Source organism: Corticium candelabrum, chromosome 4 (assembly GCF_963422355.1).
Source record: "Corticium candelabrum chromosome 4, ooCorCand1.1, whole genome shotgun sequence".
NCBI classification, from domain to species: Eukaryota; Metazoa; Porifera; class Homoscleromorpha; order Homosclerophorida; family Plakinidae; genus Corticium; species Corticium candelabrum.
Window position 1 is genome coordinate 542501 of NC_085088.1, and position 21372 is coordinate 563872.

Below are 21372 nucleotides of genomic sequence, written 5' to 3' on the forward strand. Positions count from 1 at the left end.
AGACAGAAAGCAGATAGCGGCGGCCTATTGTTTAGAGGGGGCGGGGTGATTCCGGATGCCACTGAAATCGCTAGAAAGACACGATTTACAGATGATTTGACTGCTGTTTTATATTTAGTACTTAAGGAGACCTTACATACAGTGGGTGATATGTTATTGACAGGGTTAACTACAGAAGTACAAAATTTTAGCTACACTTTTTGTTTGTGATAGTAGCTCAGTAGGATTGGAAAGAAATGGTGCTATTTAACTACAAGACTAAACTCTAATGATTCAGCACTATAGCTGTCCCTCTTGCTCTTGGGTTTGAACCATATCCAGTGACAAAGAGGAGAAAGCACAAAGTGCATTCAACAGAACAATGGATACTCAGAAGTGTTCAAGAGTAGTTCAATTTATAGGCATGCCAAGGACAGTATCTCTCTTCGGGAGAGCTGTCCTTTACTGTTAAGTAGTGGCCAGGAGATATGAACACTTAGCAGCAACAGAGGAAGGTACCTATCTTGTGGTCGTGCATGTATTTGTTTAATTAAAGTCTCACTAAGAAGCAAATTGTACCTTAGAGCCATAAGGAGTAATGTGCAGACCCATAAGAGGCCACAAACAGCTGCAAGAATAACCTTAGGAGCTAGGGAGAACCACTACATAATCTTGTAGTCAGCAGACAAGACAACAGGTCTGTATATTCTCAATTGTAGAAGACAGCGACAATTCTAATTGTATGTTGACAGTGGCAGTGCCTTGCCGACAGTCCAGTATTTTCTATTTTCTTCCACAGCCCTGCGTAAGAAAGTTATGGACAAGTTTCTATTCTTTGGAGGCACCACACCCCAACAGGTAGTCTCCCGTAGTGATCTACGCAGAGTAAAGCATGTCCTACTGATTCTGCTGTCGACCTAGGAATCTTCACAGTGATTGCCCTTTGTGCAGCTTCAGTTGTGTGCTGTGACCATGAGCCAATTCAGGAAGGATCTGCTGCCTGCCACAGAACATTTCTAAGCAACAGTGTTATTGACATTTGATCAAAGTACTTACCAGCAGTGTCAACGTCAAACTGTATATAAACACAAGAGACGGTCAGGTCAACACACATAACCTTTGAATAAATACAGTAACAAATGAGACTTTCATAGCAAAACAGGAGCAGGTCACACATCTGATGTGTTGCCATGCAACATCCGGGACTTCATTGACCCACCCAAATCTGTCTAGTCTTTGAACAGTCCACAAGACCTATTACCTGTGCTAATAGTAATAGCACCAGGTGCTAATAGTAATAGCACCAGGGGTGCTGATGCCTCGGTGCGAAATCAACTGGGCATTCAAACTTCAGTAGGGCAAACACATGGGGCAGATTACAGTATACGTTTACTGCACATGTGCAATGAGAAATCACCCATAACTAAAAATAAAGCTTTATCTTTCGAAGTCATGAATCAAAATCAACATGCAGATTAACATAGACTTTCAGCATTTCTGGCTGTGCATCTATTAAATCAGACAGAAGGTGCCAAGAAGAAATGTCTTTGCACATGCAATCTTTGTCGGACTCTTTATCACACAAGGGGCAATGCCATAGTTGACTATGTTTTTGCCATCTTGGCCTTTCTATCATTTTTGGAGCATGCCTCAAGCAATCTGTGTAGCACGCCTTACAGAGGCAACTGTCAGAGCCCAATTGAAATTGGACGTCTCTGCCCATGGAAAGGTAAGTAGAAAATTGAGGTGCTTTTTTCTCAGTCGCAGGGTGTCTAATGTCTTCACTGCTGTGAAGATGTGCAACAGTCGACGGGCTACCTAGTTGGAACCATACCTGGCAAGATCCGCACACATGGCCAGCGCAAAGCAAAGATTTCCTACCCTTTTTTGACGGTGGAGTGAAACCGGAACTTTCTCTGCTCGTTCTCAAAAATAAGGAGAAAAAACGGCTGCTACACGCACAGCGAGCCACACCACTTTCAAGTCATTAAATGCCTCAAACAAATCAAGAGCGCTGTGAGACCAACTCCTCGACAAGCAATGGAGATGGACAGGAGGATACCTGTACACGATCAAACAGTGAAATTATTTACACCGCCGCTGTAGTGTTTACAGTGTGTCAAACAGACCAAGCAGCCACTGAAGACGACTCGGAGTACACACGATTCGCAATTGCCAGCGTTCCCACGTGCAACAATGGCACAGAATGCAGCTGGTAAAGCTTAGCACTAACTTGTGTATGCCCCGCCTACAACAATTGGCATGCAAGGCGAAATGCAGATATTGTTAAGTACTCTATACACTACCAGAGGACGAGGATTCTAAAAGACTAGCGGTAAACAAAAGATTTACATCTGAACAGAACTAGGAGAGCCCTAACTAGTCTTCTGACCCTTGGACAAAATGCAGGGGAGGCTCAAAAGTTGGGCTCCCACACCGTAACGCGTTGACAAGCCTCAATAAATTATCCCACAAGTACCTGAAATCACCACCAAGCACCTTACAACGCCACGACGGCATGCTATAATGCCTACCAAATTCAAAAAAATGTGAATACCTTGAAAACGATGAATCACCGGGCAATAGCGACGACTTGAAAACCACAAACTTCCGGTCGCTAAGCGCCATGTTCCTCATCCTATTCTGTGCACTAGAAGAGAAGAGTCGAGCTCGAACTCCTTCAAACAGTCGACAAAGGTATATGCTACCGTAGGGTGATCAACATTGGGTTGCTGGCTGGGGCCTTTCCGTGGACAAAATTGACAAAGGAAGACGCTACGGTCGCCACAGCGACAAATCACCCCAACTTTCGCCGTCTTTCCACGAAGTCAAGCAGTCTGACACACGCCCTACATTGTCAAATCGACGCCTCTAGACTTCCTTTCACTACCAACGACAGCAACTGGTGAAGGAAGGCTCTACTGAGAGTGTTCATCACCCGTGAAGTAGGGACTTCGCCAGGTCCTGTTATACGGGACTTGGCATTAGAGAAGGATAGGCTTATCCGGGTCTTCATTTGGAACATAACGCGAGAGTGTACAGTTCCGTAGACTGACACGTCATTGTGCCAATTAGTTAGAAACTCCCGGAAGTTTTATATGGCACGTGACTGATTGCGTCTGCACCAGTGGATTTCGGTTGAAATCGGTTCACGCGAAATTTATCTAAAATCGAAAAACAGACCTTAGGCATGTAAATAAACATCTCACTCTTACATTCCCTCCTTTCAGGCATTTATACACAATATTCAACTGTTTATCTAGTTATCTAACTTTCCAGTAACAAATTAGACTGTTGGGACATTTCCACTACAATCCAGAGACGTCCGGTCAAAAGCAGATCTCACCCTACGATCAGCCAATCAGGCCTCGCGCATCCAGTCTCGCCTACACTTACGTCATCTTCTTGTCTGATCGACCAACCCGATAAAAGGGCATGATTTTCAGCTCACTCAGACATCTCTTCTTACTAGAACAGGTATCAGCCAGCAGGCTATCATACTTAACGCACATGGCGTCTACTCAATTCATCGGTGGACGACGCAGAGCGTCCGAATACGGGCTACAACTCAAACGCACTTTTTCCGTCATTCATGGCAGTCTGGATTGGCTAACTCCTGAGGCTCGTGAGTATGTGGTGGAAAAAGCGAGGTTGTGTCAGCCCGAGAACATTCACGTTTGCGACGGTAGCGAAGCGGAGAACGCGGCGCTCGTTGATCAGATGGTGAGAGCGGGAACGTTGAAGAAGATCACGTCAGACAAGTTCGAGAATTGGTGAGGCGGTTTGTTGGTCGATTGTTGCGTCTGTGTACATGTTACTGGATTGTTGGGTTTTATAGGCAGGACGGAACTGCTTTATGTTAATGATTTTAATGGAATAAAATTACAAATGTTAGTGCGCATGCGTTTTGTGGTTCTGGTTGTGTCACTGTGCGTGTGTGTTTGTTTGTTTATCTAACAATCTGAATTCATATTTAGTTACTTGGCATTGACTGATAAACGAGATATAGCTCGTGTGGAGCGTAAGACCTACATTTGTATGGAGAAGGAAAAGGATGCTTGCCCAACTGTCAGATTTGGATCAAAAGCCTTTCTTGGCAACTGGATGTCTGTTGAAAGCATGGATTTTCAGATGAATCGACTACGCTTTCCAAACTCCATGGCAGGTACACACACACACACACACACACACACACACACACACACACACACACACACACACACACACACACACACCAGGTGATGGGTCTGAATAGCTTATTATATTGCATCATTCATCTGTGTATTTATAGGTCGTACGATGTATGTAATCCCATTCAGCATGGGGCCTGTTGGGTCACCTCTTGCCAAGTATGGTTTCGAACTGACAGATAGTCCATATGTTGTCTCCAGCATGAGGATCATGACGAGAATGGGCAAATCTGTACTTGACTATCTGCAGCAGAGTGGAGAGAAGCAATTCATTCGGTGTCTACATTCAGTTGGCCGGTCACTAGGGATGCTGTCGTCTTGGCCCTGTGATCCAGAGAACACACTGATTGCTCACTTTCCACACAGAAATGAAGTTTGCTCGTACGGTAGTGGATATGGGGGCAACTCTCTTCTTGGAAAGAAGTGCTTTGCCTTGCGTCTTGCGTCAAGTCTTGCCCAGCGAGAAATGTGGCTAGCAGAACACATGCTGGTATGCTTCTCTCATATTTGTTGAGTTTGTCTGTTTTAGTGGTGTGTTACCAATGTGGGTATGTACTGTACAGTATGTCTGCAGTGATTATGTACTTTCTATGTGTAGATTCTTGGTATCACAAATCCTGAGGGAAAGAAGAAATACATTGCAGCCGCTTTCCCCTCAGCTTGTGGCAAGACCAATCTGGCCATGTTAAAGCCTACCCTTCCAGGTTGGAAGGTAGAATGTGTTGGTGATGACATCGCTTGGATGCGATTTGACTCCGAAGGCAACCTGAGAGGTATCAACCCAGAAAGTGGTTTCTTCGGTGTTGTTCCTGGCACATCAATGAAGACCAATCCATATGCCATGAAAGCCATTCATAAGAATACAATCTTCACCAACGTTGCAATGACCAAGGATGGTGATGCCTACTGGGAAGGAATGGAAGATGAAGATCTCGATCTTGATGAGGTAGAGGTGACATCTTGGGATCACCGTCGCTGGACAAGGGAAAGCGAGTTCACAGCTGCACACAAGAACTCGCGTTTCTGCAGTCCAGCCCATCAGTTGGAGATAATTGATCCTGCATGGGAGGATCCAAAGGGTGTGCCCATCGAAGCGATTCTATTTGGTGGTCGACGAGAGCGAGTTGTCCCTCTTGTCTACGAATCAAATGACTGGACGCACGGAGTTTTCACTGGAGCCTCCATGCGATCTCTAACAACAGCAGCATCTCTGGAGGGCACAGTCAGGAGAGTTAATCATGATCCATTTGCAATGCGACCATTTCTTGGTTATAACTGTGGGCAGTATTTCCAGCACTGGCTAGATATGGGTAAAGTGGCAAATGCCAAACTTCCAAAAATCTTCTATGTCAACTGGTTCAGAAAAGAAGAGCGATCCAAACTTCCAGGTGGCCAAGATCCGAAGTTCCTATGGCCCGGGTTTGGTGAGAATTCTCGTGTTCTTGAATGGATCTTCCGGCGCACAGACAACGAAGATGTTGCCATTTCATCTCCCATTGGATTGGTGCCAAAATACGGTGCTCTCAACATCGAAGGTCTCACACCTGCAGTCGACATGGAGAACCTGTTCGCAATTCGCAAGGATGATTGGGTGCGTGAGGTTCAAGGGATACGAGAATTCTTTGAAGACCAACTTCCTGAGGATCTTCCTGGACCACTATGGACCGAGCTGAAGAAACTAGAAGATCGAGTTGCCTCAATGCCCTAGACAATGACCCAGCAATAGCATGAAATGACTTTGTGTAATGCAATAATCTAGGCAATGTTTTCTCTCTATAGGCAATACTGCTGGATTGAGTTTTCTCACATGTTTGATCAACGTGACTATAATATGATTCCCAATTGTCCGGACAATATGATTAGAAATTAGACATAAAGCACCCTGTACAGGATGTAGCTTACTCCAATTAATGTGATTGCTATTCCAAGTGGCACATATGGCCGAGCCCAACCCCACCAGTCCTCTTCCTCTTCTTCTTGCTTTCTCATTGTTTCTTTGATTTCATCCACCTTATCTTGCATCTGCTGTTTTCTCTCTTCTCTCTTCCTTGACCTTACTAAACTAAAACACAACAAAAACAATAGAACCAGATCACTACAACACGTGTTACTCTTCACCTCTCATGTTCATCTGTTGTTTCAACTGGTTGATCCTTGTCATCCTCTTGTTCTTCATCTGCCCTGCCTTGTGAATCTTCTGTACCATTTATGACTTCCCATTCGCTACTTCCCTCTGACTCACTTGTCCCACATTGTGCCCCTGCCGCTGTTTCTTCACTTGGATCTAGTTTTTCTCGTTTGTTTGGAGGTTCATCAGCTGGCATGCTGCAAGTCCTCTTCAGCGTCTCTCTGTCTCCCTCATTATAGGCTGGAGGTAGAACAGCTTCAGTCTCCTTGTTGCTTGCTCTCTCTATCATGTCAGGGTCTCGTGGTGGAATGGGAGGAGGTTCATCGTCTTCATGTTCTGATTCACTTTCACAGAAACTGACCCTTCCAGTTTCTTCGGGTTCTTCCAGACCTAGCAGATACTTTACACCATCAATAATGGCTCTATATGAGAAGCGCAGCTGGTCTGGTGTCTGGATGAGTCCCAATCGTTGACGACGCATATTGAGCAACACCCGAGGAATGTCAAGTGAAGCTGTTTTGCCCTCTGCACGAAACTACACATGCCACATAACACAACAACATAAATATCATAAACATTAAGCCAAATTAAAATAAACATGAGTTGTTCAGATCGTATTGTGCAGAAACATTGGTGTAGCTGCTGCCTTTCCCGCAAAAACAACAAATAATCAACTACTTACGTACCCTAGTAGACAGAATGGCCTCCTACCATAAGTACATGGTGTGTGTGTGTGTGTGTGTGTGTGTGTGTGTGTGTGTGTGTGTGTGTGTGTGTGTGTGTGTGTGCACACGAGCACACAAAGGTGCGTGGCACTGTGTATGTATGAAACCTACCATTTCAAGACAAGCATCCACCAAACAAAATGTTCCTGATCGTCCAATGCCAGCACTGCACAACATATCGCATCACCGTGACTACCAATAAAAACACTCATCATATCCCATCACATCACGTTACCTGCAGTGAATAACACAAGGGCCAACGTTCTTGTCAAGAACACCAGCATTACGAGTCGCAGCAAGAAAATCAAGAAATGTATCTGATTGCTGTGGCACTCCAAAGTCTGGCCATCGAAGATAATGGAAATGAAGAACTTCACGAGTCTCTTCAGTCTACAAGTCCAAATTATATATTTAAAATTAAAATTTAAAACTGAATATAAATTCTTAAAATAGAAATAAAAATAAATAAATTCTAAAATTAAAATGACAAAATTTTTTATAGTTTAGCAAAATGTAAATCTGTGTGATAGATATCAATTGCTACTGCAGTTCACCTTTAGATTTTCAAGTTTGAGTATGCTTTTGTTGTACGAATCTCCATAGTCTTTGGTCAACAATGTTATATGAAAATCAGAGAATGTCACTTCATCTTCATCTCCATCCTCTTCACCATTTGGCCAATACTCATGACACTTACGCTATACACAATTCATAGTTATTATGACTAGGTGCACAGCCCTTGATAGTCAATATTATAACTCACTTTACAGTAGCAAGTCACAACATATTACTACTAATACCCTGTTTACACGAGCACTTGTAAGCGGGCCAGCCCATGCTGGCTCGGTTTCTATGGTACGTGTAAATACAGGCTGAGCCGTGCCAGCTTAGCTCGGTATTTCTAGCTAGGCCACCGCGTGCCAACCCGGGCTGGCTCGAGTCAAGTCTATCGTGTAAACGCACAGCATGCTGGAAAACGAGTCACGCATGCTCATTTGGTAGTCTCGTGTAGCCAGACCCCTTTCCGCCGCGTCATACTCCTGGGCAAAATGGTACAAATAACGTGGAGCGAGATGGAGACTCTGTGTCTTATCCAATTATGGAGCGACCAAGATGAGCAACAAGTTTAGCTTTGAACTCCGTTGTGCAACTGTCGCCTGGCGATAGACCTCCGACATCTCATATATGTCCTTTGCATTCTCGATATGAATGTTGTAAAGCCATAGAGAAAAAACGAGAGCAGCTTGGCTTCAAACGTGAGCTAATGCGAGCTATGTCAAGCTCAAGTAACTAACGCACGTTAGTGACACGCAATGGCTCCCTTCTACAGTGTGTCATGTAAATGCGGGCTGGAGTGTTGGGCTGGCACGGGCTGGCGGGGCTCGGCTCAGCTTGGCTCGCTATACGTGCTCATGTAAACGGGGTATAAGTAAACGGGGTACAAGTATTTCATAATAATTTCAGCTATGAGCCATAACAAACAAAATTTTGTAAGTGTGTGTGTGTGAGTGTGTGTGTGTGTGTGTGTGTGTGTGTGTGTGTGTGGTGTGTGTGTGTGTACATGCGTGTGTGTGTACATGCGTGTGTGCATGCATGCACGTGTGTGTGTGTGTGTGTGTGTGTGTGTGTGTGTGTGTGTGTGTGTGTGTGTGTGTGTGTGTGTGTGTGTGTGTGTGTGTGTAATCAAACCATATCCACCCCAATGAACTTGTGTACACTGTAGCACTGATTTAACCACCTCACTGTTCAGACCAGTTCCAGTCTATCCTGGTCTCAGTAATGCTCATAATACCCAACTCCAACTGCATCAGAGTCCATTACAATCCCTGAAATAAGGATTTCGTATTGATCAGCCACTCAGAGCCATAGCTGCCATTTTGCCAAATTCTTATAATGTCAAATGGCCCTGAAATGTTCTCACTTGGTCATCCAAAGGCGTGTCATTTGGCAGGTGCGGATCCAGGATTTTGAAAGGAAGAGAGAGTCCAACCACACCCACAACAAAACCACACCCACCCATTTTTGTAAAAATGTCGATATCTTTATATTTATTGGATGTAGAATGGCCCAATCAATAACCATCATGTCAGCAACACTAGAACCCTGGAAGATTTCAGTTTCTTAAGCATACAACAAGCTTTACTTCAGATATCTCTTAGCTGGAGTCTTACGCCACACGTGTAGATTCTATCAAACTAAGAGTGTATAACATTCTTGATATCAATTCAGTCATCAGCCTCATATATCCGATCACCTTCTGCACCATAATTTGCAAGTAACAGTGCAACAGGGGGAACTGGGCCCTCTCTCTGGATCCGCCACTGTTTGGTTGGCCATTGGCCAATGGCTGGCTGTTACTTCATGCTCTGCAATTATATAATTATATTATGGTTAAATACTTAAACTCACAAACTCAAACTTCAATCCATAATCAATTCAAAATATTAATTAAACACGTGTAACATCACTCATTTACAAAAGATGCAAAATGCCAGCTAGTGGTTTTTAGTTGAACTAACAGCGAGTACAGTACATGCAGGGAGGGGTTGATTTCAATTGCTACCAAACAGGCACAAAGCATCACTGCGAATAGTTTGCACACCATATTATACATCAATAATAATTAATTAATAATTAATAGTGTAATTTAAAAAAAATAAAAATAGCTAATATATTTATCAGATTACCATAGTTACCACCTCAAAAAAACATACTCTGCTCTACTATATGAATATTCATTACCATTCCTTTCTCTATAGTTCGATTGAGCATAATCACACCCTTTGACTCCTGCTCCCACACCATCTGCCAGAAATGCCCGCAAGTCCTCTCTAATGGTCCCTGCGCCAGGATGTACTTTCTCTCCACTTCGGGGATCTTACAAAAGCGTCGACACGTCACATCACCACATAGCAACATGTGCCAATGACATCACCACTTACTTGAACGTGATTGGCGTTGATATAATCGACATCACCTTCTCGTAAAACAACACGCGTTTCATCAACTGTTGCAAAACACGTCGTTTCGAGCCGGAAGTAATCAACGCTTTTCTATCGATCTTACTTGGATGAACGTCCTTGTAGCGGTTTAGAGGCTTGTTCTGTGGTTCTTTAGCGATTTTTTGAGTCCCAGCGTTACGACGAGCTTCGTCTCCGAGCGTCTACAAGCGTGAGGTGACATTAGGTATGGATGTGATATTATGGTAAGCAGTAACGTACGTAGAAGAGCTCTACCCATCCCTGAGAATCGTCGAGATCATCGAACTCGGCTTTCATAGTTGCGTGCAGAACACGCAAGCGTGGAAGTGGAGGCCCGTATGAACAGCATCCGGGGAAATGTGAAAGACTCCAGGCATTCTTATTGGCTAAACTAGGTGTATTGATCTACTCTAGTCTCGCGTGGCCAGACCGCTTCCCTCTGTCCCAGCTGCTCGGCCGCAATCCGTAGGACAATAGCTAACACGCGTAAATAAATAAATATAATATATCATTCGTACGACTTTCAATCGACATGAAAAGAGAGGCCCGCTTCGCTTGCAATTCGTACAAGGCGTAGTCTAGCTATAGTACTAGTTGCAGACTGCAAATCACATGCATCCAGATTGCAAACTGGACAGTTGGACAAGTTATCAACCCGGCTAGAACAATGACATATCATCGTACGTAGTCGTTACTGGAAAGCAACGTTATGTCAATGGTTGACCAATCACATTTTGTACGATGTACGCATGCGTGTTTTTTATTGTATTGTAGCGCGAGTGGGTATTATGTGGGTGTGTTCTACACGCGGTCTTGCTTGTTGTATGCTGGTTGCTGTACGGTCGGTTGATGATGTTCGTGTTCAAGCCAAATCCAGTAACAGGCTCTATTGAATGGGTGGCGCGCAAGGATGATGACCAAGCATTTGCAGATGACATTGCAAAGTACAAGTTTCTAATGAAATTTGCTGCATTAATTAATAATATCATATAAATAGGTATATATCTGTCTGACATAATGAAAGACACATGCAGTAGTTTGATGCAGAGATAAATCCCTCCAATACAATAGAAATGCTAATGTGACTCTCAAAGCTGATTGACTTGTGGTCTAGTTGTCTCTTCTGTCATAAACATCAGACCTTGCTTAATAATTGTTCTGTGCTACTGAAGAGAGGATATGCTATATTAGATGTATGGCACAATGTTGTTCTAAAGATAATCTTCAATGTGTAAGAACAGCCTAGATGTTAGCTCAAAATTTTTGTCCATCTGCCTTGTCGTACTGTTTTATTTCTATCAAACATTTTTACAAACATCACAGCGCCCAGACATGATTACGTGGAATAACAAGTTACGAAGGGTTCTATTAACTGACAGTATGTGATGAGAGCAAATTGGATTTAACATATAGAAAGAAAAATACGCAATATGGCAAGCTAGTGGCACCTCAAACTATAACTGCAGAGCTGACTTTTTAATTTAGTTGTTGGCTCTAGAGGTTTATCTAGAAGGCTAATTGATATCAACTCGTTAGCTAATGAACTACACATACCAAAAGAAAAAGAACATGCTCCATCGAATTATAAAACCGTTATGGAAAAATTTAGAGTAACAGAAACAGATCATAGAAGTATTACTGTATTTATCTGTAGTATTTTCTGTAGTTAGCCGTAACGTGTGTGTGTGTGTGTGTGTGTGTGTGTGTGTGTGTGTGTGTGTGTGTGTGTTTGTGTTAGATATATTACCACAGAATTGTTACTCATGGAGTTCAGGGGTAGGTAGCTGCTTTCCATTATTTATGTATTTAATAAATGGGTATGACCATGTATTGAGAGACGTATGTCTTCAAATGCAATTGAATAGTTTAATGAAGTGAAAGATAGTGTCAAAAGAATCTGAAAACGTATTGGTATTACAGGTCACAGTATGGAGACATGCTTCATGATGCTGAGAGAGTGAGTCAAAACTGTTTATCATCTAACTAACATTTAACAGCAGATAAACATTTAACAAATAATATTTATTGAGTAACATTTAATAGCAGAACATTATGTTAGTCTTATTAATGAGATAATAACCGTCATGTGTGCTCAGAATGAGAAGTATTACGATGCCATTAGACTGGCTGTCAATCGTGTGCAAAGCAGTGGACAAAAAGTTCACGTGTTAGACATCGGAACAGGTACAGGACTTTTGGCAATGATGGCAGCAAAGTGTGGTGCTGATCAAGTGTCTGCATGTGAGGTAGACAACAAGTTGAGACTTGAGTATCTTTACAGTACTTGTGGAGTACAATCTTATTGTAGGTGTTCCAACCAATGGCTAATATAGCTAAGAAAATAATCAAGGAAAATAAGTTGGATGAGAAGATCAGTGTGATTAGCAAGCGATCAACTGAAATAACAGTTGGACCAGGTGATTAGTCTTATTATGTAGCCATAATTATAACAATAGAGGTTGTCTGTAACTCATAGCAATGTCCATGTGTGTAGATGGTGATCTTCAGTCGAAGGCCAATGTGCTAGTGTCCGAACTGTTTGATACTGAATTAATTGGAGAAGGAGTTTTGTCAACTCTAAAGCATGCACTTGAAAATCTAGTTGAGGTAAACGTTATGGTTGAGGTAAATATTATTAGTTGCATGATTTTAAGAGATGTGAATAAATGTGAATTGTCATAGATTAAGATAATAAATAGCTTTGTGTATAAATTAATAGTTTGATTAATTAAGAGAAGCGATAGATACATAGACAGATGAACATACATACATACATACATACAGACAGACAGACAGACAGACAGACAGGCAGACAGACAATATCTGCATCATCTATCTCAACTCTCCACAGACGAAAATGGAAGAAACAACTGTAGCCAATTGAAGACATGTCGGGAGACGCTATTTCTCTATTACACTACAGCATTGCAATGCTAGCGTAATTAGACATAAAACAGAAAGACTGGCATCATGTGCAGGATGTTAGTTTGTATGACCCTGCTGGGTCACTAGATTTTTCTGTTAGCTTATTCCCGTGTATTGGTTCAAGTTATGAAATATATACTAGTGAGACAGACAGACAGACAGACAGATGGACGGACGGACGGACAGATGGATGGACGGGCAAAGAAACCAACAGTTACATTGCAATGTATGCAAACATTTTGTAGCACTTTATTATTAGATTGTTTTTATTGTGTTTCAGCCTGACTGTATTGTAGTTCCTTCTCTATGTCAAGTGTATGTCCAACTGGTAGAAAGTGAAATCATAGCAAGTTGTCACAAGCTCAACAAAGAAAAGGTGTCACTGTGTGCATTTCTCATTTCATTTTTTACATGACAGATTGATCACATCACCTTTGTAGGTGTTCTCACAATATGGCAGAATTCATTTGACTGATCGTATGTTGAAATGTGTTGGCTCTCAGTCTCTGCAAGACTTGCACGTATCAGAACTACCTTCGGATGGAGTTAAACTACTGTCACGTCCAATACCAGTCTTTGAGTGAGATTAGACACAAACACCATTTACTGTAGTCATTATTTGTATCTGATCACTTGTTTGTCTGTTTGTCTGTTTATCTGCTCATCAATCTGTCTGCTTTCTACCATAGGAAATATGAAAATGTGAAGTTGATTGCTAATTACAATCTTTGCCTTGTTTAGATTTGATTTTACGTCATCTGACAAAATCTTGCTGAACAACTTTTGTAGCGTTTCATTTGCGTGTACGGAAACTGGCCGTGGAAATGCCTTGATTATGTGGTGGGATGTGATGTTTGATATGGAGAACAAGATTAGTCTCAGCACTGCACCTGCATGGGCAAGGACAACAAAAAAACAGGTAGACATCAAATTGCTGACTACCTGAGAACTATTTGGCATAAATTGAGAAGTACTCCATTAGAAGGAGACAGAGAGGGTGATGGTAAAAGTCGGATGTTTGGTATTATTAGTATATATAGTTGCACACTGCATTTGATATTGTTATCAACGCTCATGAAATGTAGTGCCATTTTGACAAACAGACAGACAGACAGACAGTAGACAGACAGACAGACAGACAGACAAACGCCTTCAAAAGAATTTTGAATGACTCCTCTGATGAATTGGGATGGAAGCTCCTTTTTCTCCTCCCTATTATGGTACTCCGACATACGAGAGGTGGCCCTTCAGCGGTTGGTCAAGCTTGATCGGCTTTCCAGACTTTCTTGCAATTTGATGGGATCAACTGCTCTTCGACAAGAAGCTGACAGCTGGTCCTCTCAGAGCCAGCCATGACGCTGAGATTCGTCAAAGAGCAGCATTGATATTAATCAAGCAAGGAGAGTTATCTCGAGCCGCAAAGCTGTTGGTCAGTCCTGGACTTGCCCCTGCTACAGCTGAGGTTGCCGAGAGACTAGCTGCAAAACACCCGCCAAGAGAAAAGAATGTGCCCACATCATGCGAGGCCTTTCAATCCCTATCACTGTCTCGACTCGAATTTTTCAAAACACTGCGAAACACACCAAAGAGTTCTGGCTGTGGCCCCTCGGGGTGGAAATATGAACACTTGAAAGCACTGGTGAGCAAGAGCACCACTGCAGAAGGTCTGTTTTCTGTCTGTGACCTTATTGCTCAGGGAAAGATACCCCCAGCCATACATGTGGTCATATCGAGTTCAAGACTCATAGCTTCACCAAAGGAAAATGGAAATGTAAGACCCATTGCCATTGGAGAATGTCTACGGCGCTTGACAGCTAAGGTGATATGCATCCAAAAGAAGGAGTCATTCAATTCGCATTTCCAGCCAATACAACATGGAGTGGCTGTCAAAGGGGGCACAGAGCTTCTGATACATCATGTGAGCTTGCTTTTGGAGTCAAATCCTGACTGGGTCCTCTTGAAAACTGACATTAAGAACGCATTCAACTCATTGGAGCGTGCTTCTCTCATGCCTCAAGTTGCCAAGTCTTTCCCTGATGTTTACCAACACGTATTTCAGATGTACTCGAGATGTAACCCTCTTATTTTCTGCTATGGGGAACAACCACATGTATTGTCCTCCCAAGAAGGCGTCCACCAAGGAGACCCTCTGGGTCCTATGTTATTCTCTGCTGCCAGTCACCCGCTACTAGTGGATCTCCAAGAGTCACACCCTACAACCCGAGTCCTGGCCTATTTGGATGATGTTTTTCTCCTTGGGCCTATACAATATGTCTCATCAGCCTTCGACGATTTGAAGTGTAGCCTGCCACAGATTGGTCTATCAATTGCCACTAAGAAATGTGAGCTGTTCACCAATGGCCGTCATTGTGAAGACATTCCTGGCGAAGTTCGAGTCTCAGTGCTTGGTACGACTATTCTTGGAACCCCAATAGGCCAACCAAGGTATGATGAAGCTGCCTGCTCCAAATTTGCCAAAGGAGGTGAAGATCTCTGTAGCCAACTCCTAGCCTTAGAAGACACCCAGAGTTTGATGCTACTGCTACGGTACTGCCATATTCCATGCATCAATCATCTAGGAAGGACAGTTGCACCTAGTCTGATGAAGTCTGCCGCACGAATTCACGACAACCTGTCGCAATCATCATTTAAACATCTCATTAAATGTTCTGATCTAGAAAACGACCAATGGACACAAGCTACATTGCCCATTCAACATGGTGGGTTTGGCATGTCACCTGCAGAATCCCTGTCTAGCATTGTGTTTGTTTCTTCATTGGCGCACAGCCTCGTACAACTCCCTAAATCCTTCGAAGATGTTCAAGATTTGGTTGATCTACTCGTGGAGAATAGACAAGATGCAACCCCAGAATCACTAGGATTCAAGCTGGAGCAATCATTACCACACAGCAAGTCCTTGGAAGACCTCCTTAGCAATACAAAAGGCCTTCAAAAGAAACTGTCGCAGAACCACTTTAACACCATCACATCCGAACTACTAGGAAATACAAATTCACTTCGACAGGCTGCTAGACTCAGATCGTTGCAGGGCAAAGCTGCTGGATCTTGGCTTGAAGCTGTCCCAACCTCTCCCAAGTTTGCACTAAAACCCGCTAACTTCCGACTAGCAACTCGGTTGAGATTGGGCTGCAGCATGCCTATGTCTTCAGCAATTGAAAGATGCAAGTGTAGCAAGATCAATGACAGAGAAGGCTATCACCTTCTAATCTGTAAAACTGGAGGCAGACCCATCTGGTCTCACGAATCAGTAGCAAATGTGTGGTGTGATAGTTTACAAGACCTAAACATAACACACAGAAGAGAACCCAGAAACCTTTACAAAGGAAGCAATTCTCGTCCTGATATCATAGCATTTGATGCCCAATTTGGATATGATATCGAGCTGGACATATCTCTTGCCCACCCCTGGAATGAGGACATCATCTTACAAGCCTCTAAGGTGGATGGAGCCGCTGCTGCCAAAAGAGAGTCACAGAAGACAGAAAAATACAGCAAAGAGATTGATGCTATGGGAAATGCATCCAATTGTATCCCTCTGGTTTTTTAGCATTACGGCCGCTGGGGATGGAAAGCCCACCAATTTCTACATCATCTGTCCCTATTATCTGTAGATGAAGATGGACACCCAAACAGTGGCAAGTTCAAGACATACTGGAGACGCTGCCTGTCCGTTAGCCTTCAGAGATGCAACGCACAAGTGCTCTCAAGAAAACTATGTAGACTTTCTTTTAGCAAGAACAGTTGTACTGCTTATAGCGTACAGTTATTTAATCGTCCTACGTAGTAAGCGGCCGTAAGGGTCGCCGGAACTTTTTTGAATGTAATAGTGTTGAAATTTTAAATATATGTATTGACAGACAGACAGACAGACAGACAGACAGACAGACCTCTATATTGATTATTCACAAACATCTTTTGTAGTGGCGGGATCACTGGCTGCAGGCTATTCAACATTTAGAACCAGCTGTGACCGTAGAGCAAGGTTTCTATGAAAACCTTGTTTTTTCTTTATCTCTACAATATTTCTCATCTAGGAAACACGTTCGCAGTTAATGGCGCTCATGATGACTACAGCATGTGGTTCAATGTGTCAAAGACAGCAGAAGAAAGGTAAGTTGTTGAAAATTTGATAACCAAATGTGTAGTCCATACGTGTAGTTTATTAGATCATTTGATTATAAACCTCGCCGAATGCTCTAGAACTATTGATTGTAATTATCACAATGAACTGTAGTTTACAATGCAATCAAACTAGTATGTTTATTTATGTTTTAATTAATTTTTATGTTTTTATCGAACAGCTTCAGTGTTTGTATACTAGCCATTGTTTGCATTGGATGTCATGTTGGTGGCAATTATATTTTACTGTCAGAAATTTTAAACACACATGAAGAGATGACAAAGGGGTGGAGCTTACACGATCTGTCTTCTTGATTATTCTCATGCCCATTAAGGGAGACAGGTGCTAACTTGATACAAAATGTGAACAAATAACTGACCAGAAATTGATGTGTTGTGATGTTGTCATCACTCAATTGGAGTCAATTAGTTTGATTATATTTTAAATTATATTACAAATTGCAACAATGGTTTTTCATTAATTACTACTAATTATATGTATTGTTAAGATACTTTGTTTTGTGGAAATTTAATGTTTGTAATTTTGGTGGCAGTGAGGCTTGATGGCATTGTTGTTTGCTAGTGCTGTTGTTCGTCCAGTGTGCACGTGTAGTGCCCATTTGATGTGGAGCTGTTCACGTTTTTCGATGTTGAACGACTCTGGCCGGACAGCGAAGTATGAAGTGGCTCTTCGAAATGTTAGTTGTTTTTATAGCTTTAGAATGACAGTTTAAGGCTACGTTTTCTGCACACATTATAGATTCTGTCACAATCAAGTTGTGTCTCGACGTGTTTGTCCATTAGTGATGGCTCACTGCTACCTTTTCTTGCTGTTTCTTTAGGAATTGAAAAGGTGCAGACGTGTTGATATGTGTGGTTTGTTCTGAGCGTTAACAGTAATGAAATCTAAGTTGTGGTTGTTGTTGTTGACCTGCAGTTGTTGTCATGTTGCATTGTACATTATGCATGGGTGGATGGACACCACACACACACACACACACACACACACACACACACACACACACACACACACACACACACACACACACACACACACACACACACACACACACACACACACACACACACACACACACACACACACACACACACACACACACACACACACACACACACACATCTACGAGCTTCAGGTTTTGTCCATTTCATGTTAGGTTTTGTTGTTAGGTTGTGTGTTCAGAGGAAGTGAGTAAGTCACACCAGATAACTCGACAGGTTTGCCATCTCGATGTTATCACCCGTGGTGACTAAATGCAGTCAATTTACAATAGTCTCTTTAAACCTGCAGCTTGTTGAAACAAACAACATGACTGATCAAATTCTTGTCTTGCCAAAGAAGGCAATGAAAGTAGCTGTCAAGGACTTTGAATTTTTTGTTGGAAAAAATAAGGTTTTACAACATGTTTCACATTGTTTTAGTTTTATACTGCTATTTTGATTGTCAGTTTGACTTGTTGATGGGAGAGCCATATTTCACTGCCAGCATCTTGCCGTGGCATCTTTTGTTTTTCTGGTATGCTAGAACACATGTAGATGAATGGCTGAGTGAGGATGTGAAGATTATGCCACACCGAGGGAGCATCAGGGCAATTGCAGGTTTGGCAAGTGTAATTAATGGCTTCAATGTTGATGTGTTTTTTTGTATAGCAATCTGTTTACTATTATACTCTGTATTTTTGCTTGTTTGCATTTGGTTGTTTATTTGTTTGTGTGTTTGTGTGTGTGTGTGTGTGTGTGTGTGTGTGTGTGTGTGTGTGTGTGTGTCAGTCGATGATATGTTCTGCAATTCGAATATGCAAGAGAGTGTACATGCTATCTAGCACGTCTGTCAACGCATTGTCTAATAATAAACACATTTGTTGGATCCATTGACTTTATTAACTCATTGCTCTGTTTGTTATCCTGTTTGTGACAGTTCAATTTCGGGATCTCTGGAAGTTGAGAAGTCCAGTCGGTTGCGTTGAAGGATTCAATCTGTCACTGTTTGATAAATACACTGAGGTACAGTATGTGGACAGTAGAATAACTGCCTTTCCAGTGGTGTAGCCAGGCCTAAATTTGGGGGAGTTAAATTGATATTAATGATGTATTGAAGTAGCTTGGACTTCAATTAGAAAGATTGTTCAGTCCAAATAAAGACAATCATCCGGATTGCTGATCAAGTGGACAGAAGCAACAGATGCGACCAATGCAATTCTAAAATATGACCACGCCCTAAAGAGTTGGGGTTCAGTGAACCCCACTGAAATCCCGTAGCTACACCACTGGCCTTTTGTTCTGCCCTTGATTTTGTTGGATGTAGGCATGTCCACCGGCTGGCACACCACATGACAAGACTGCTGCATCTTGGTGTCAACCTCTTCACATGTCTGAACCCGACTCTCATGCTCTGTGGGAGTATCCAGGCATTCCTTTATCAGCACCAGCAGACATCTTGGAATTTGATTTCACAAGAATTGTTCCTGATGAGAATTTGACAAGCTCTGTTAAAATGCCATTTATAAGGTTTGTACATGTTGTTTGCGTTGACAGTCAAAGTGACAGAAACAATATTGTTCTCACACAGATAGAGATAACTAGATTGAAAGACTTGTAGATTGATCAATAGAATAACAAGACAGCAGACAGACGGACGGACAGACAGACGGACAGACAGACGGACAGACAGACAGTGTTAGAAATGTAACGTAGAGTTTGTGTTCAATAAATGAAATTGACAGACAGACAGACAGACAGCAGACATTCAGAGAGCAGACAGATAGACAGACAGACAGACAGACAGACACAAGACAGACAGACACACAGACAAACAGACAGACAGACAACAGTTTTGATTTACAGACACGTGCTATTCCATAAATGTGAGCAAAATATTTTTATATTTACAAAAATTCCAGTAAAGGGGTGTGCCATGGCCTCGTCTATTGGATGGAGTACCAACTCGATGAATTAACAATGATCTCAACTGGACTGGAAGGTACTGCAGCCCATGGCCAGACACTGACATGGAACAGACACTCCAAACAAGCGGTCTCTTTCTTTCTTCCTCACATTGATACACAAATGACATCAAGACAAAATACGGGGCTTCACGTGCACACAGAGTTTGACGTTCAAACAGGAAGTTTGAAATTTAAAGTTTTAAATCTGTAAGAACTTGTTGAATTTGATGCTTGCTTAGCTGCCTGGTGTTTAGCACAAATTTGAGACATTGAAGTTGTAGCGGCACATCTTGTAATGTAATAAATATACTATACTATAATATACTATACCATATATGATGCATGTACTAAAATTAGTATATACTGACATGGGCATAGTTATGGAGCCACCCCCATATCAGCTGAGGCATGGAAATCAACAGAACGTTGCAGGTTTATGAATATACATGCTGACCCGCTGATTCTACATGAAATCATGCTATTTGGGTATTTATATTGTTCTGATTGGAAGCTTTGACAGCCTGTAGCAACAAAAAGATTAAGAGAATGACCAGACTAACCTCCACCGCCGTTATGCATTACCATGTCCAAACCGTTCATGTTTTGACGTCACAAGAGCAGATGAGAATAGACTAACAATATGTAAGTAAACTCAAACGTATAGTCTCTATTTAAATCTTTGAGTATGTCTTCTAAAGTCATTTTATTGTTTAGAAACTTTTGAAAATGATTTTGATTATTAACTTTCAAATTTACTCGTTCAACTGACAGCAAGAAGCAGTCAGGTATCTAAACAGGTCACACATCACTTCCAATCTCAGATGTCACATGCAGATGGCACAATCAGAGCCATTACCTCACCATTATGACTTGTTTTAGTTTACTAAACAGTGCAGCTGTCACTGTAGATGCATGTACTTGCAGTGTCTGAGAAAGTCCAATAATTTTTAAATCTAAATCATATGCTCAGGGGGGCTCCATAATTATGCCCATGTCTGTATTTTAGTATACCATATACTGTATGATACGTGTATACTAAAATTAGTATATATTTTAGTATACCATATCATCATCATCAATCCTTATGGTATGTCTAGCTATGGCAATGATTTCCATATAGACTACATTGTATATGATATTGCATCAGGATCAACCTAAAATGAAATAATATGAATTAATTGGAGCATTTAGTAGTAGTAGCACGAAAAGCAAAGCAATTTTATGCGCGCAGGGGTTGCGGGATTCCAAGGGTGGTTAGGTTTGAGCTCTCGGTTCTGTTGCCAGCCATTACATCCTAGTAGCTCACTGGCCCGTTTTCCGCACGGCCAGATTTGATTATTA

The 21372-nt window shown here is 42.1% G+C and overlaps 3 protein-coding genes and 1 long non-coding RNA gene across 5 annotated transcripts; 2 read left to right on the top strand and 2 right to left on the bottom strand.

Annotated features, from left to right (window-relative positions):
* Positions 1 to 657: 657 nt before the first annotated feature.
* Positions 658 to 3260, bottom strand: LOC134178793 (uncharacterized). The gene is made up of 2 exons (XR_009969703.1): positions 2688 to 3260; positions 658 to 2629 (listed from the first exon to the last, which is right to left on the bottom strand). It is a non-coding gene; the product is annotated as an uncharacterized LOC134178793 (long non-coding RNA).
* Positions 3261 to 3389: 129 nt separating this feature from the next.
* LOC134178791 (phosphoenolpyruvate carboxykinase, cytosolic [GTP]-like) lies at positions 3390 to 6011 on the top strand. Its single transcript, XM_062645690.1, has 4 exons — positions 3390 to 3752; positions 3957 to 4144; positions 4271 to 4659; positions 4768 to 6011. The coding sequence occupies exons 1-4, from the start codon at positions 3415 to 3417 to the stop codon at positions 5875 to 5877; spliced, it is 2025 nt and encodes a 674-aa protein (XP_062501674.1). The 5' UTR covers positions 3390 to 3414; the 3' UTR covers positions 5878 to 6011.
* LOC134178792 (tyrosine-protein phosphatase non-receptor type 1-like) lies at positions 5963 to 10334 on the bottom strand. Of its 2 annotated transcripts, none has more exons than XM_062645693.1 (9): positions 10244 to 10334; positions 10089 to 10185; positions 9965 to 10029; positions 9765 to 9899; positions 7577 to 7720; positions 7258 to 7412; positions 7134 to 7188; positions 6288 to 6832; positions 5963 to 6226 (listed from the first exon to the last, which is right to left on the bottom strand). In XM_062645693.1, exons 1-9 carry the CDS (start codon positions 10298 to 10300, stop codon positions 6181 to 6183), a joined length of 1299 nt encoding a protein of 432 aa, XP_062501677.1. In that variant the 5' UTR covers positions 10301 to 10334; the 3' UTR covers positions 5963 to 6180. The 2 variants fall into 2 exon arrangements, with proteins under 2 accessions (XP_062501677.1, XP_062501676.1); XM_062645692.1 differs by having other exon boundaries at positions 5963 to 6231.
* Positions 10335 to 10801: 467 nt separating this feature from the next.
* Positions 10802 to 20378, top strand: LOC134178227 (protein arginine N-methyltransferase 7-like). The gene is made up of 18 exons (XM_062645060.1): positions 10802 to 10947; positions 11924 to 11960; positions 12100 to 12249; positions 12312 to 12420; positions 12498 to 12610; positions 13209 to 13304; positions 13369 to 13508; positions 13670 to 13847; positions 16871 to 16931; positions 16984 to 17059; positions 17652 to 17766; positions 17829 to 17921; positions 18257 to 18304; positions 18378 to 18479; positions 18535 to 18685; positions 19005 to 19090; positions 19392 to 19594; positions 19987 to 20378. The coding sequence occupies exons 1-18, from the start codon at positions 10853 to 10855 to the stop codon at positions 20240 to 20242; spliced, it is 2109 nt and encodes a 702-aa protein (XP_062501044.1). The 5' UTR covers positions 10802 to 10852; the 3' UTR covers positions 20243 to 20378.
* Positions 20379 to 21372: the final 994 nt, after the last annotated feature.

Bases quoted from the DNA above. Each gene is read 5' to 3' on its own strand.
- LOC134178227 (XM_062645060.1), top strand. From the start codon at position 10,853: ATGATGTTCGTGTTCAAGCCAAATCCAGTAACAGGCTCTATTGAATGG. The intron at 16,932-16,983 runs GTTTCTATGAAA...TTTCTCATCTAG, and splicing joins AGCTGTGACCGTAGAGCAAG to GAAACACGTTCGCAGTTAAT. The intron at 18,686-19,004 runs GTTTGGCAAGTG...TGTTTGTGACAG, and splicing joins GAGCATCAGGGCAATTGCAG to TTCAATTTCGGGATCTCTGG.
- LOC134178791 (XM_062645690.1), top strand. From the start codon at position 3,415: ATGATTTTCAGCTCACTCAGACATCTCTTCTTACTAGAACAGGTATCA. The intron at 3,753-3,956 runs GTGAGGCGGTTT...ATTCATATTTAG, and splicing joins TCAGACAAGTTCGAGAATTG to TTACTTGGCATTGACTGATA. The intron at 4,660-4,767 runs GTATGCTTCTCT...TTCTATGTGTAG, and splicing joins GGCTAGCAGAACACATGCTG to ATTCTTGGTATCACAAATCC.
- LOC134178792 (XM_062645692.1), bottom strand. From the start codon at position 10,300: ATGAAAGCCGAGTTCGATGATCTCGACGATTCTCAGGGATGGGTAGAG. The intron at 7,721-9,764 runs GTAATGAATATT...AATTGTGTATAG, and splicing joins GAACTATAGAGAAAGGAATG to CGTAAGTGTCATGAGTATTG. The intron at 7,413-7,576 runs GTGAACTGCAGT...TTGGACTTGTAG, and splicing joins TCAAACTTGAAAATCTAAAG to ACTGAAGAGACTCGTGAAGT.